Source organism: Psammomys obesus, unplaced genomic scaffold (genome assembly GCF_907164565.1).
Source record: "Psammomys obesus unplaced genomic scaffold, mPsaObe1.curated_primary_1811, whole genome shotgun sequence".
Taxonomy (NCBI): domain Eukaryota; kingdom Metazoa; phylum Chordata; class Mammalia; order Rodentia; family Muridae; genus Psammomys; species Psammomys obesus.
In genome coordinates, this window is record NW_026596095.1 from 25,306,410 (window position 1) to 25,320,800 (window position 14,391).

Here is a 14,391-nt window from a genome sequence, read left to right on the forward strand (position 1 = left end):
AGTTCTATCTGAGGTGGCGAATCAGGCGCGCAGGCAGGGCTCTGTGCAGGCACCTGGGTCCCTGGCTCTGGCTCCGGGCTGGCTCCTGGGGCACCCACAGAACCCAAGTCTTTTCCAGGGGATGTCTGGGTGACCTAAGGTCGGTCCCAATCGTTTCCTGCTCCGTGGGGTTATCTCTCGACTGGAAAATCCAGTCTGTGATGTTCTGGGCCCACAGTTCAGTCTGAGACAGTGACCAGATCACACTGGCATGTAGCTCTGGGCTGGCAACCAAGCACCTGGCAGAACTAGGATCTCTTCCGTGGTTTAGCAGGGTGAGTTAAAGCTGGTTGAATCCCCCACTGTGGGGTATCTTCTCACTTGTGAAACACAATCACTTGTGTTTTATGGCTGCGAGTTCTGATTGCTGGTCACTGTGCCAATCCTGCTGTGCTGCTGCTCAGAATGAGAGTCCTCCCGGTGCCACCATCTTGTCCCGCCTCCCCAATTGTTTTCTTGCTTGTAAGGCATTCTCACCGGGGTAAGATGAAATCTCAAAGTTGTTTAAATTTGCATTTCCCTCATTTCTAAGGCTGTTGAACAACTTTTTATATATTTCTTAGCCATTTTCACTTCTTTTGACTATTCAGGTCATTGACCCATTTTTTTTTTTAAATTGGGTTGTTTGTTTTCCTGATTCTTTGTTCTTTGAGTTCTGTTTATTCTAGATATTAATCCTGTATCAAACATTCAGGATTAATATGGCAAAAGTTGTCTCCCCTTCTGGGATTCCTCTTCACTCAATTGATTGTTCCCATTGTTGTACAGAAGCCTTTTGGCTCTCTGAGGCCCCACTTATCAACTGACCCACATGTCTGGTTTTGTGCCATCACTATAGTGCTGCCATATAACCTTAAATATGGTATAATAGTCAATACAGCATTGTTCTTTTTGCTCAGAATTGTGTTAGCTATCTTTGGTCTTCTATATAAATTTTAGGATTTTTTTGGTTCTATTTATGTGAAGGATGTCATGGGAAGTTCAGTGTTACTACATTGAATGTATAAATTTCTTTTGATATGATGGTCATTTTCATGATGATCAGTCTGCGAATCTGTGATCATGAGAGTGTTTTCCTTTTTCTATTGTCCTCAATTTCTTTCTTTTAGTTTTGAAGTTTTCATTGTAGAGGTCTTTGACTTCCTAAATATAAAACTAAAAACAAAAGGGCCTAAATTCTAAGAAAGCACTTAAATTTAAATCTGTAATGGATTGCTTTCATCCTAATAAATTACTTTTTTTTAGGTGATAAAGTTATCATCTTATGTTTACCACAATGTGGAAAATGTAACACTTGCCTGAATTCAAAGAACAATATTTGTACCGAAATTAAGTAAGTCTTTATAACTATCTTTTTGAAAGTCCAATTCAGTTCTACTTGAAGAAATTTAAGATTTTTAATAAAAAGTAAACTTTGTTTCCTTTCATCTATAAAAGACTGTCAATGACACATCTGACATCTGAAGCTGGCAGCAGAATTACCTGCAAGGGAAAATTGGTGCATCAGTACGTTTCTATAGGCACCTTCTCTGAATACACAGTCATAAAGGAAATGTCAGTCGCCAAGATTGATGAAGGTGCTCCTCTGGAGAAGATGTGCATAATTGGCTGTGGGTTTGCCACTGGTTATGGTGCTGCCATCAACTCTGCCAAGGTGAGGGGCATCTACATTCATTTTTAAATGAAATGTAGCGGACTGAGGAAGTGAAAATACCTCTTACATCAGGGTGGCACCTAGTCATAGCACCTGAAGAAACATACACAAACTTCCCTCTAAGCACTGTTAAGTTTACTGAATTACTGGATTGCCTGCCGATGCACTCAATGCCATCCAGGAGTCCTGGTGTAGACTTTAAATATACCATCATTCTACCATGACTTCCCATATTCCAGTTCACTTCATCCAATAAGCAATGATGAAGCTTTTCGCTGTTCAGCTAAAAAAGAAAAAGAAAAGAAAACAGCAACGAAACCTCATCCAGCTTACATTGTAATTGAATAGTGTGCCAACTAGTGGTAAATAGTTTAAAGAGGCCCTGGATTCAACCCAAGTGTTACAAATAAATAAGAGAACTAGCAGAGAGGAGATTGTACTGGCCAGGGAATCTCATTCTGATTGAGTAGGCTACAGTTAAACTTCTTCTGGAATAACACTCTACCCTCTCCTGCTCACCTCTTTGAGGGGCCTTTGCTTTGCCTACTGTCCTTTAGTCTCAGTGCTACACAAAGAGATGGGATGTGTCTTAGTCAGCTTTGTGCCACAAATACCTACAACAATCCCATTGCAGGGAAGGAAGGGTTTCGGGGAGGCTCATTACCCCAGAGATGTATTCTGTGCTGGTTTGGCTCTGTGGTATTTGGGGTATCATGGGCAGTTTGGGGGTGTCATGGGGCAGTAAGTCATAGCAGGGAACACAAAGTAGGACAAATTGATCATCTCACATACACAGGAAAGAAAGACTATGGATAAAATACAAAAAGAAAAGGGAGCCAGTGCCCTAGAATTTCTGCAGGACATGTGCCCAGGATGTTTTCTTTCCAATGAACTCCTTCAGAGGTTCTGCTATTTACTTATGATATCAAGGGCTGAGGAGTAATCCTTTATCACATGTGTCTTAGAGCATGTTCAAGATGCAAACTATAACAGGTTGGAAGGGGTTCTATTTAAATTGGCACCACACTGCATGCAGCTCAGTAAAGGGAAGGAAGGAAGGAGCAAGGGATGATATGTGGAAGGGAAGGAGGAAGGGAGGAAGAGAAGGAAGGAAGGAAGGAAGGAAGGAAGGAAGGAAGGAAGGAAGGAAGGAAGGGAGGGAGGGAGGAAGATATTTGGGAGAACCCACAACTATTTACAATTTAAGAAATATTCTGCCCTAATAAAAAGATTCAGTGAAATTTCATTGCCTTACTTCCACTCATGCTAATTCCTTCCTGAGACTTGAAACTCTCTCCTTGTATGCAGGTTTTTTTTTTCCTGTGCTAAAAGTATCATACACCAGGAAATAGCCTGAGGAACTAAAGTTCTCTTAATGCATTTTATTTGAAAATGTCCTTTCCTTCCATCTCATGAAAAGCAGTCAGTGAGGACACACAAGACTGGGGAGCAGCTCACCGACAGAAGCTCCCTTAAGTACCAAGAGCTTTGGCTTCACTCCCTACCATAGAAGGGGAAAGTTCATGTTCCTTTTGCTTTTGAGTTTTTGCCTTTGTACCCAGGTAACTCCAGGCTCTACCTGTGCTGTGTTTGGCCTGGGAGGTGTTGGTCTCTCTGTCATCATTGGCTGTAAAGCAGCAGGAGCATCCAGGATCATCGCTGTGGACATCAATAAAGACAAGTTTGTGAAGGCCAAGGCAGTGGGTGCTACTGAGTGCCTAGCGCCACAGGACTTTGAGAAACCCATTCAACAAGTCTTATTTGATATGATGAGTGGAGGTGCAGACTTCTGCTTTGAGGTCACTGGAAACCCAGATACGGTGGTATGTGATCTTTGGAAGTGAAATATTATACCAGTTGTTTAGTATTTTAATTGAATGAACATCTTACAATTCCTTCCACATTTCCTTGTGGTCCATTATAATAGGACTTCCTTGGATCCACAAGCAGTTAAATAGATACAGAAACTTATTTAAAAGCTTAGGTGCAGAGCTGGGCAGACTCTCATCTAGCTCACTTAAGCTCAGCCCAGACTATTCTAGCCCATGACCCACCACATGGCTAGTTCTTTGCCTCCCTCTCAGCCCGGGTATGTCTGTTTCTTCCAGTGTCACACTGGCGAATCCCCAGCATATGAATTCTTTCTACCAGAGACACTCTCTCTACATGGAAGTTCTGCCTTACCCTTCTGTCCAGCCATTGTCCATCAGATCTTTACTAAAGTCAATCAGATAGAATTCTAGATTGCCTTAGGCAGGTGAGGGAAGATGTTTGCTTACAAAATATGAAGCTGGTGCTGAGCCGTAGCTCTCTGCCAGTACAGAACTAACAACTGAATATACAGAGACACACTAGAACATGCTGTCCATTAACTATCCCGCTGAAGCTACAACTCTGGTATTGATTTTGCTTTCCCCTCTGTTCCAGCATACTTTTTCTTCAAATAAGCATAAAAAATTCACACTCAGTGACTACATGACAACAGGTAGCCTGAGACCACTATGATTTTTCAAGACAGATAACTTAAGTGAGATAAGGCCACACTAAATTGTCCTATAAAATAATGAGCTCTTCACTTTAAGTAAAATTTTTCATGTTAGACCTGGGCTTCTAAAACAAGAAAAGCATTTTCTCATCTTGATTTTACGGCTCATTTCCAAAAAATGAAGAAAAAGAGCAGTGGTTTTCTGCCTGAACATGGTTCACATATGGAGATAAAAATGAAAGGAAATTATGTAAGACTCTGAGAAGAGCTTTCCTTTGGTCCCAAAGGAATGACACATTTTTGTTGCATGGATCCATCTTCCAGGAAGTTCCACAGAAAGCAAAGAGGAGTCCCTTCCAACCTGGGTCTTTTGCCCAGCATTCAAAAATTTTTTTAATTTTTATTTATTTATTCTTTATTATAACTTATTCAATTTGTAGCCCTGCTGTAGCCCCTCACTCATCTCCTCCCAGTTTCACCCTCCTTCCCTCTTCTCCTCCTATGCCCCTCCCCTAGCCCCCTGATAGGGAATTTCACCTTACACCTATCAGAATGGCTAAGATCAAAAACTCAACTGACAAAACATGCTGGAGGGGATGTAGAGAAAGTATAACCCTCCTCCATTACTGGTGGGAATGTAAACTTATACAACCACTTTGGCGCTTTCTCAAAATTTCTTATGGTTCACTGTAGATAACCCTCTTATCTGAGGAAACATACAGCAGAGCCTTTATCCCATCCTGTGCTGAGAAATAATCTTTGAAAATGACTACTGGGAAGATGTTGGGTGCCTAGTTGGTTAGTATATCATATCATCAAACATCTGACTCTCCCCTTTGATATCAAAGAGAAAAGCATCAGCTCAAACCAACTGCTCACATCACTGACATTCCTTAGAAAACCATCACTATTTTTATTACCACAACTATAATGGTCTTCATCTTTATTCCATTTGTTGTTTCCTAAAATGTCAAGTGCTGTTCTAAGCAGAAATAATTTCTTATCTGTTATAGAACATCTTCATAATATCAATACTATTTTAAAATCAGAGGGGAAAATCAGAAAGGAACTCATAGGCCATTAAGCAGTCACATGGAGTAAGACATGGGTAAAACTCTCATGTAGGTAGTTTTATCCCTCTTCTATTTTGCACTGCTTTACAACAGGAAACTGTCCTGGCCTCCTGCCACAAGGACCATGGAGTCTGCGTGATTATTGGAGCAATAGCGTCTTGGGTTTCACTCAACCTCAATAGCCAGTTGTTCTTCTCAGGACGTACTCTGAAAGGGTCTGCTTTGGGAGGTATGTATGGTAGCAATATCAAATAGTGGAAATAGGAGATAGAATGAGTAAATTTTTAAAAATGGGTGAGAAGTGCCTAAGAAAAGACATCAATCAATTCTGTTTTACAGTTTTTGTTTCAACTTTTTAAAACACACATTCAGAGTGGATATTAGCTATATCATCTGTCTTTCTGTAAGCTTTATATTTTATCTTCAAAGACAGATAAAAAATTTTAATTGACTGTAAAACAACAACCAAAAAAACCCAAACAAACAACAAAACAGTGTTTATGTCAGTGGTTCTCAAGATGCGCACATCAAGTGTTGAAGCCCTAGATTCAAAACTACCCAAGCTTCAACAGGATTGAAATCAATAGCTGTACTCCAGTTGAGTTACATGAATGAATACTGGGATTCCTTCAGGTATATGTTCAACTATTTGTAGTCATTGTCAAAGCAGTATAATCTTATCCCACATGAATGAGTTGTCATTGTATCAACTCAATGGTCTTAAAAAATGATGCATTCACAATTGTCAAGAAATACTACCAAAAAGGAGGTACTTTAATAACAAGCAAATGCAAATTTTCTTACCCTGAGAAATAAGTATTTTAATGGAATCCTTTACTTGCCACTGTTAAAACATAGGACTTTAGAAGACTTTTATTTATTTACATTTTTCTTTTGGTTTTCAAGACAGGGTTTCTCTGAGTAACCACGGCTGTCCTGAAACTCACTCTGTAGAGCAGGCTGGCCTTGAACTCAGAGTTTCATCTGCCTCTGCCTCCTGTATTTAAAAAGTAGAAAATAAATGAAATTATGTGTTCCTGCCTAGGCCTCTGAGCTCATCTGAAAGCAACCAGATAGGTTTTTTGGTGTTTTTAGTTTTTTGGTTTTTTTTAGTTTTTAATGTTTATTTATTTTTTTGCCTGCATGTAAGTCTGTACAGCACTTGAGTGTCTGGTGCCCACAGAGAACAGAAAAGGGTATCTGGTCCTCTGAACTGGGAGTTGTAGATAGTTGTGAGCTATCTTATGAGTGCTGGAAATCAAACCTGGTTCCTCTGGAAGAGCAGCTGGTACTTTTAAATACCGAGCCATCTCTCTAGGCCACAATCTGATTTTTAAGAAGACTCTAAGTAATGTGAGTTCTTTAACAAAAACATGAAGTTAAGAGGTTTGCTGAGCACTGGGAACTGTGATCTTCAAGCTATCAGTGGCAATGGATTGTCAGACGTTAAGAGTCTTACCCACTTCATTTATACAGTGAACAAATGGCAAGACCTCTAAGGGGTAAGTTGTAATTCAGCTGAAGACTGTAGTTCCAGATCTTCTATTTGTACCTCTGGATATACACAATTGCTGTTTCTTTATGCTGTGTTCATACATAAGGTGTTCTTTCAAAATATGTATTCCAACTAAGCTTTGTAAAAATACATCATGTTATCTTAACACTCATAAACCAATTCCTTAACTACTTAAATATTCATTCAGTGATGATCATTAATGAAATTAATTCTTCCTACACAGAGTATAGACCTCTGGTTTTACAGTTTCCAATCAAGAGTGTTGTTTATGTTGGGTAGACAGATCTCCTAACCTCCTACAGTGAAGAACTTCCCCCAATTAAAATCTCATTAGTGCCCTCCAGGAGGACTTGTTTTGTTCTGGAGAAACACTGCCCAATTTTGTCTATGTACATGGAACCTTCATTCTTTATTCATTTCACTTTATTTTAGTGTATGTATGTGTAAGGGGGTGGTACATGCATGCCTCAGTGCATACGTGGTGGTCAAAGGACAATTTTGTGGAGTAAGTTCTTCATCCACCTTTAAAGGCTTCCAGAAATCCAACTTACTTCTCCAGGCTTTCACCACAAGCACTGCTACCCACTGAGCCATCTCCCCTGCCCAGTGCCTTTATTAATGTTTTTCCACTGAAATAATGAATAACAGCAAAAGCAGTTTTTTAAATACATTAAAAAAAATGCTTCATTAGGTCACCAAGAAAAACAAGAAGAAAAATAGATGAGACTCAGAGGCTGCAACGAACAACACTAGTTAGAATTTGTGGTTACATATAGAAAAGTTAACTTTAAAAATACATCTTTTTACATAGAATTCCATTCACTCTGCCCATCAGTTGGCCATCAGGCTCAGCATCTGCTTTGACAGTCTATACTGCAGAAGCTTTCAGAGGCCCTCTGTGGCAGGTTTCAAGGTTGTTTCCTGTTTTCTTCTGGCTTTCAGAGGCCCTCTGTAGCAGGTTCCGAGGTTGTGTAAGAAGTGGGAAATAGTAAGAGCTGGAGGGGACAGGAACTCCACAAGGAGAGCAACAGAACAAGATAATTTGAACACAGGGAACTTCCCAGAGACTCATACTCCAACCAAGGACTATTCGTGGAGATGACCTGGAACCCCTGCACAGGTGTAGCCCATGGCAGTTCAGTGTCCAAGTGGGTTACATAGTAATGGGAAGAGGGACTGCCTCTGACATAATCTGATTGGCCTGTTCGTTGATCACTTCCCCCTGAGGGGGGAGCAGCCTTATCAGGCCACAGTAGAGGACAATGCAGCCACTTTTGATGAGAACTGATAGACTAAGATCAGAAAGAAGAGGAGAACCTCCCCTATCAGTGGACTTGGGGAGTGGCATGCATGCAGAAAGGGGAGGGAGGGTGGGATCGGGAGGGGAGGAGGGAGGGGCTTATGGGGGGATACAAAATGAATAAAGTGTAATTAATAAAAAATTTAAAAAAATACATCTTTTTGAGAATAGGCAAAAAGGATAGAGAACCCAACATTAATTGGAATGAAAAAAAGCAAGCATGGGGGTTGCAAAGATGGCTCAGCAGTTACAAGGATGTATGTTACAAAGGGCCAGAGTTCCAAAAACCTACAGGATCAAAAGATCCAATGTCTCTGATCTGCTAGGGTACCTGCACACACGTACACATGCGCAAATGCATTCAAGCACACATATACATATAAACAGACATATACACACAGATGCATATGAACAAACATACACACGTATACATAATTCACAATATTAATAAAAACGAATCATTTCTCTCATAGACTATGTTGTACTATTGAACACATCTTTATTTTAATTATTTATTTATTTTTATTTGTGTGGATGTTTTGCTAGCATGTATGTCTGTACCCTCCACATGTCTTGTGTCCATAGAAGCCAGATGAAGATGTCAAATGCCCTGGAACCAGAGTTACAGACAGTTGTAAACTGCCATGTGGGTAGAAGAAGCAGTACCCAGGCTCTCTGGCATATCATCCAGGGCTCTAACTACTGAGCCACCTCTCAAGTTTTATCTTTTTTTTTTTTTTAATCAAGCAGCTGCCAAAATCCTATTCCAAAGTTGTAAGCAGAGGGTACTAGGCAGGGTAGAGATTACACCCTTCAGGTATGCCATGTTCAGCTCTACCATAGAGAAAGCTGGACATTTCTGGATAGTAAGACCAAGGTACTTAGCATAATGCAAAACATATATATTATTTGAAACCTAGGAGAACAGAAAAAATGCATTGCAAGGTTTGTGTTGCTTTAGTTAGCCTCATCTTTCTTTTGTCACCTTTATTCTCAGAGGACACATTTTAGTAATTCATACACATTAATTTTTTGCCTCTCTAAGATTGCTGCCATGATGTTCTTCTCTTCCCACAGATTATTTGGTTTGTTCATGAAGCTGCATGTCAAAACACACAAGCACAGATGTGTATATACACACAAATGTATACACACTCTTGCTCACACGGGTAAAGAGATTTAGCCATTTCTATGTTTTCAGAGAGTGTAGTGCTAAAGACCAAAGCTAGAGTTCATGCACATGGCTACATGTTCTCCCACCTGGACTTCTTCTCCATCCCCTATTTCTAACCTTTTAAATCATTCAGGGCACACATCCCAAGACTGTGACATTCATTATACATTCAATTTGAATTGGCTGATCTACAGATTACAACACAAGAACATCACAAGATGAGACTTATGTTCTACTGGCTTTGAATCACTTCCTCTGTCAGAGGCAGCAGCAGTCCCTTGAAGGAGAACAACCCTGTGTGTTGGCTGAATGGTTGGAATAGTGCTTATCCTGACTGGGGCAAGTGGATAGGACAGAAAACATCTCTAGCAGTTTAACATGGCCTTTCTTCCTTCCTGCCTTCCTTCATTTCTTTTCCTTATTTTAATCTCTTTTTGAGATTAAAAATTAATTAATTTGAGAATTTTATACATGTATATATGATATTGTCCAATCTACACCCCATTCCCATCATGACCTTTCTTTTATATTGAAGCCTCATGGGAGGAATCCTCATAAATCTGTGCTATTTTGTGTATCTGCAGGCTGGAAACCCAAAGAGGAAATCCCCAAGCTGGTTTCTGACTACATGGCAAAGAAGTTTGACCTAGAGCCACTGATTACCCAAACCCTGACTCTCAATAAGATCAATGAGGCAGTTCAGCTAATGAAAAACGGGCAATGGTAAATCATTCATGTCATTTTTATCTATATGTGGATGTGGGGACAAAACAGTTGTCATTGCTACAGTCACTGCACAGACAAAGAATCTGTCAGGAGGTCAGAGCCTACCCTTGCCCTCTGAATTTTGCTTTATTCCTGACTTATAAAATACATGATCCTAGAAGTATTAAGGTAGCAGATATCTTTTTAAATTATTTTTCTATACAACATGGAACTACAGATGTCATCCTATAAAGTTACAGAACACAGTTTAGGAACACAGTTTACAGAGCTGGAGAAATGACTCTGCGGGTAAACACCTTGCCACAAAGATGAGCACCCTGGGCTTAGTCCCCGGAACCCATGAAGATGGGAGGAGAGAACTGCCCACAGTGGTCCTCTGCATGCCTCATGCACACCTCTCACGCACACCTTGGCTCATGTGAATCCTCCACTCCTCCCTCATAATAATAAGATAAAATTTGTAGAGAGACACTGAACCCATTTTACAAAAAGGCCATTGTTGTTATTTTCACTGTTTGTTTCTTTCTGGACAGTGTCTATAAGAGATCTAATTCTGACACCTCCTCAATCTCCCTTGCAGAAATTAACCATACATGACATCAGCACTTCTCACAGTTTGAAGTTCCTTAGCTACTTCATTACCCTGAGAACTGCATGTTACTTTGTTCATTTTTCTCCCAGGTTGTTAACCTGCTCATTTTTGACCCAACATCAAAGGAAGAGACTAACTTATAAGTCTAAAACACAAGAATTTGAATATAAAACACAAGGTGCTTCAAAACATTCTCAATGTTTTCTTTTACTTTTTTTCCTTTTTTAGTATCCGCTGTGTCTTGCTCCCGTAATTAGAGGATCTCCAGCATTTCATCACTAATTTGTATTCTGTATGTACCATTATTTAGAAGACTCAGCCACACAACACTTTTCTATTTTCTTGCCTTTGATTCACTCAGCTACAATCTTGTAAGAGGCTTCTCACCTACCGCACACATCACAATTATTCTCACGTGACCCAGTACAATGCAGGACCAGCCTCCCTTTTGTAGCTATGTTAGAACAGCAGATTTGAGTCACCCAGTAGCAGATTCTGCATATGAAAACATAGCTGATGAGGTCCCTACCTATAGACCTATGTCTCCTCAACCACTGGATCTTTCCCACACTGTATGGGTCCACACATGAAGCTCTGTGCATTGTCTACAAGATGCAAAATTCCTACTAGAGAAGCTACTGAAAGTGATAAACAACTGAGAAAACTTGTATGGTAATAGCAAGTTATCTAATATGGAAATCAAGAAAGAAATCTCACAGTTGATCTCACAAGTAAATTAATAACCTAGAAACAAATTTAACCAACGGTGAAAGATCTTTACAATAAAACTATAAAACACAGCAGAGGATAGTGGTATGCTTTTTTAATCCAGACTCCTTTAATCCAGATATAGTGGCCAAGGAAGCTAGACTATGTGATTTGGGGGATAGACTAGTCACAGAGCAAATTCTACATACATAACTTCATCGTGATGAGATCATGTTTCAAATATATACATGTTTAAATATATATAAATGAAAAAACATTCTTTGTTCATGAATTGACTAATTAGAAGAATCTATATTGTTAAAATGTCCATTCTATCCAGAGATATCTACAAACTCAATGAAATCTTAATAAAATATCAGTAATTCTCCTCACAGATAAAAATAGCCTTCAAGCAGGGCATGATAGTACACACCTTTACCCCAGCACTCAAGAGGCAGAGGCAGGCAGATTTCTGTGAGTTCTAGGCCAGCCTGGTCTACAATGCAAGTACAGGGCAGCCAGGCCTAATACACAGAGAAACCTTGTCTCAAAAAGCAAACAAACAAAGCCTTCAAATCTATATGATACCTCAAAAAAATGAAAAACAGGAGCCATTATACTCCAAAATACACTACTGAGTCACAATGACCAAAGCAACAAAGCTGGGCAGAAAAACAGAATCACAGAGCAATGGAACTGAAAAGACAGGCCACAAAAACTGACACATGTGCCGGGAACAGGCTAAGAAGTTGCTGAAAAGATGTATCAGAGAAAGTAAAGTCTTTTCAGTTATTGGCTCTAGGAAAATTAGATATGGAAAATAAGATATTTTTCCACATGGAAAGAAATAAAGCTAGACTTCCCTCTTTCTCTTGAGCCAGTTACAAAAATGAACTCTAAGCATACTGGAGTCTCCAATGTAAAGACTGAAACTATTAAACTATATAAGAGAACATAGGGAAACAGTTCTGGACCTTGAAATGGGCAAGGAACTGTTGGACAACACCCAATACATACAGAAAACAAAAGCAAAATAAGACAAATGGGATTACAGCCATCCAAAAAGCTCCTGCACAGCAGGGAGCTGTCATAGAGCGAGCAGGTGGCATGCAATCACGTGCAGTTCCGGAGTATAGTAATAAGTGCTGTGTGCTGTCAACAGTTGTAAGGTGAGGAGAGATGGCACACTGTGTGTACCGGAAGAAAGGCTTCTGAGTGCTGCCCTCATAAAGAAACCATTTCTCAGGGGTGATACAACATCCCATGACTTTATGCTTTCTACATCAGTTAAAAATAAACTGAAAACACTGAAGAGATGGCTCAGTGATTAGGAGCACTAGCTGTTGTTTCTGATGACCCAGGTTCAGTTCCAAACACCCATATGGCAGCTCACAATCTATAACTCCAGCTCCAGGGATCCAGTGCCCTCTTCTGGTTGCCATGGATTTTTGCATTACACAGTATACAGACATAAATGCAGGTAAAACATCCATACACATGAAACAAAAAATTCTATGCTTTTAATAATAGAAATAAAATACATTAATTTTTAAATGAAATAAAGCTCCCTGTCTTAGTTACTTCTGTTGCTCTGATAAGAAACTGTAACCAAGGCAACTGAGAAAAGAAAGTGTTTTATCTGGGCTTAAAGTTTCAGATTACAGTAAAGAAATATAATTATTTAAAATAAAACTTCTGGGGCTGGAGAGATGGTTCAGCAGTTAAGAGTAAATGCTGCATTTGCAGCAGATCTGAGCTCAGGTCCTAGCACCCACAACACGGCTCACCACCACCTGTAACCCCAGATCCTGGGGTGCCTGCAATTTTTGCAGGCATCAGAACTCACATGCAACACACACACACACACACACACACACACACACACACACACACACACACCTACAAATAAATCCTTTAGAATATGAAACATCCCACTAATAAATTTATTGAAGACTCGAGTTAACCTGAAACAGATTAGCTCAGCCTTAGCCCATTTGTCTCCTCTCTCTTCTCTCTCCTGTATTAACAAAAAACTTCAACCCTCTTCAGGAAGGTTAGCTTTTGGAAGCTCCAATTTCTCAGAATTCAGAAAAAGAAGAAAGAAAAAAGAGAGAAAGAGAGAAGGAAAGAAAGAAAAGGGGGCTAGTGAGTAGAGCCTTGTCATTTATTGGGTTCACACCCTGAAAAGATGGTTACAGAAGTTTCCTATTTCACACTCCTAGGAAAGAGACAATGAAGGTTCAGTCTGTTATGAATGTGCCCTATAGACGTGTTTCCTCTGAGAAGCAGCTAAGAGGCTTACAGCACTGAGGAGTGATTGTGACATCTGACCCTCTCTTGGCCCTTTGACTCTGCACCAGTCCCTCTTTCTCTCCTAGAACTAGGATTAAAGTTGACAGCTGTCTTAGGGTGGGACTTCCTCCCTTATTCTCTACATATAACAAATATCCTAGCAACCCCTGACCCCAATCCACAGAACAGAACTGCCCTTTCTGCTAAGAGACTTCCCTAGCATGAGTTCTGCCAGATTCAGGTCTACTAGATCAGACAGTGTGGTTAGCACTGGGAGACCTAAGCCAAGTAGCTTTGTCATTCAGGACTGGTCAGGAAGCAAGAACATTCCAGTCCTGCCTACCCACTGTGCTTATCTCCGGATGTAGCAGAGTTTTGGGAACTGATTCCCCAGCTGAGAAGAAGCACCATGAGGTGAGCATCTGCCTTCTCCTTTGAGATACCTGCTCCCTGTACACAGGGAGAGAGGCACTATCAAACCTATTCACTCTGGATGAAAGAGGCATCTTCTCCTCTTCCCAAGTCAGAGCTGGAAGTCTACGCCTACTGCCTCTGCCTTTCATTTCAAACCATCTTCCTGCCTGCTCTACCCCCAAATCAGCCTTCAGTAACAGCGTGAACTTGGTGGAACCTCATCATGTCAAAAAGTCGGTTTTTCAGACAGGAGTTAATAAAGATCAATTCTCAAGCTACTTTGTATATCTCTTTACAATGTTTTCCCTATTCGGAGGCAGACATTCACTGTGTAGCCCAGGCTGGCCTCAGCCTATAATTCTCCTGTCACAGTCATTCCTGTGCTGAGGTTACAGCTGACTCTGCTTGTTAATGACTC

At 40.3% G+C, this 14,391-nt stretch overlaps 1 protein-coding gene across 2 annotated transcripts in view; it reads left to right on the forward strand.

Moving 5' to 3' along the window:
- LOC129691918 (alcohol dehydrogenase 6-like) overlaps nt 1-11,359 on the forward strand; it is a 31,137-nt gene extending 19,778 nt beyond the window's left edge. For both annotated transcript variants that reach the window (XM_055628100.1, XM_055628101.1), the window contains 6 exons: nt 1,285-1,372; nt 1,477-1,693; nt 3,256-3,516; nt 5,345-5,480; nt 9,826-9,964; nt 10,788-11,359. In XM_055628100.1, the coding sequence (XP_055484075.1) occupies nt 1,285-1,372; nt 1,477-1,693; nt 3,256-3,516; nt 5,345-5,480; nt 9,826-9,964; nt 10,788-10,812 (866 nt within the window). In that variant the 3' untranslated portion in view covers nt 10,813-11,359. The remainder of the gene's footprint in view (nt 1-1,284; nt 1,373-1,476; nt 1,694-3,255; nt 3,517-5,344; nt 5,481-9,825; nt 9,965-10,787) is intronic.
- Nucleotides 11,360-14,391: the final 3,032 nt, after the last annotated feature.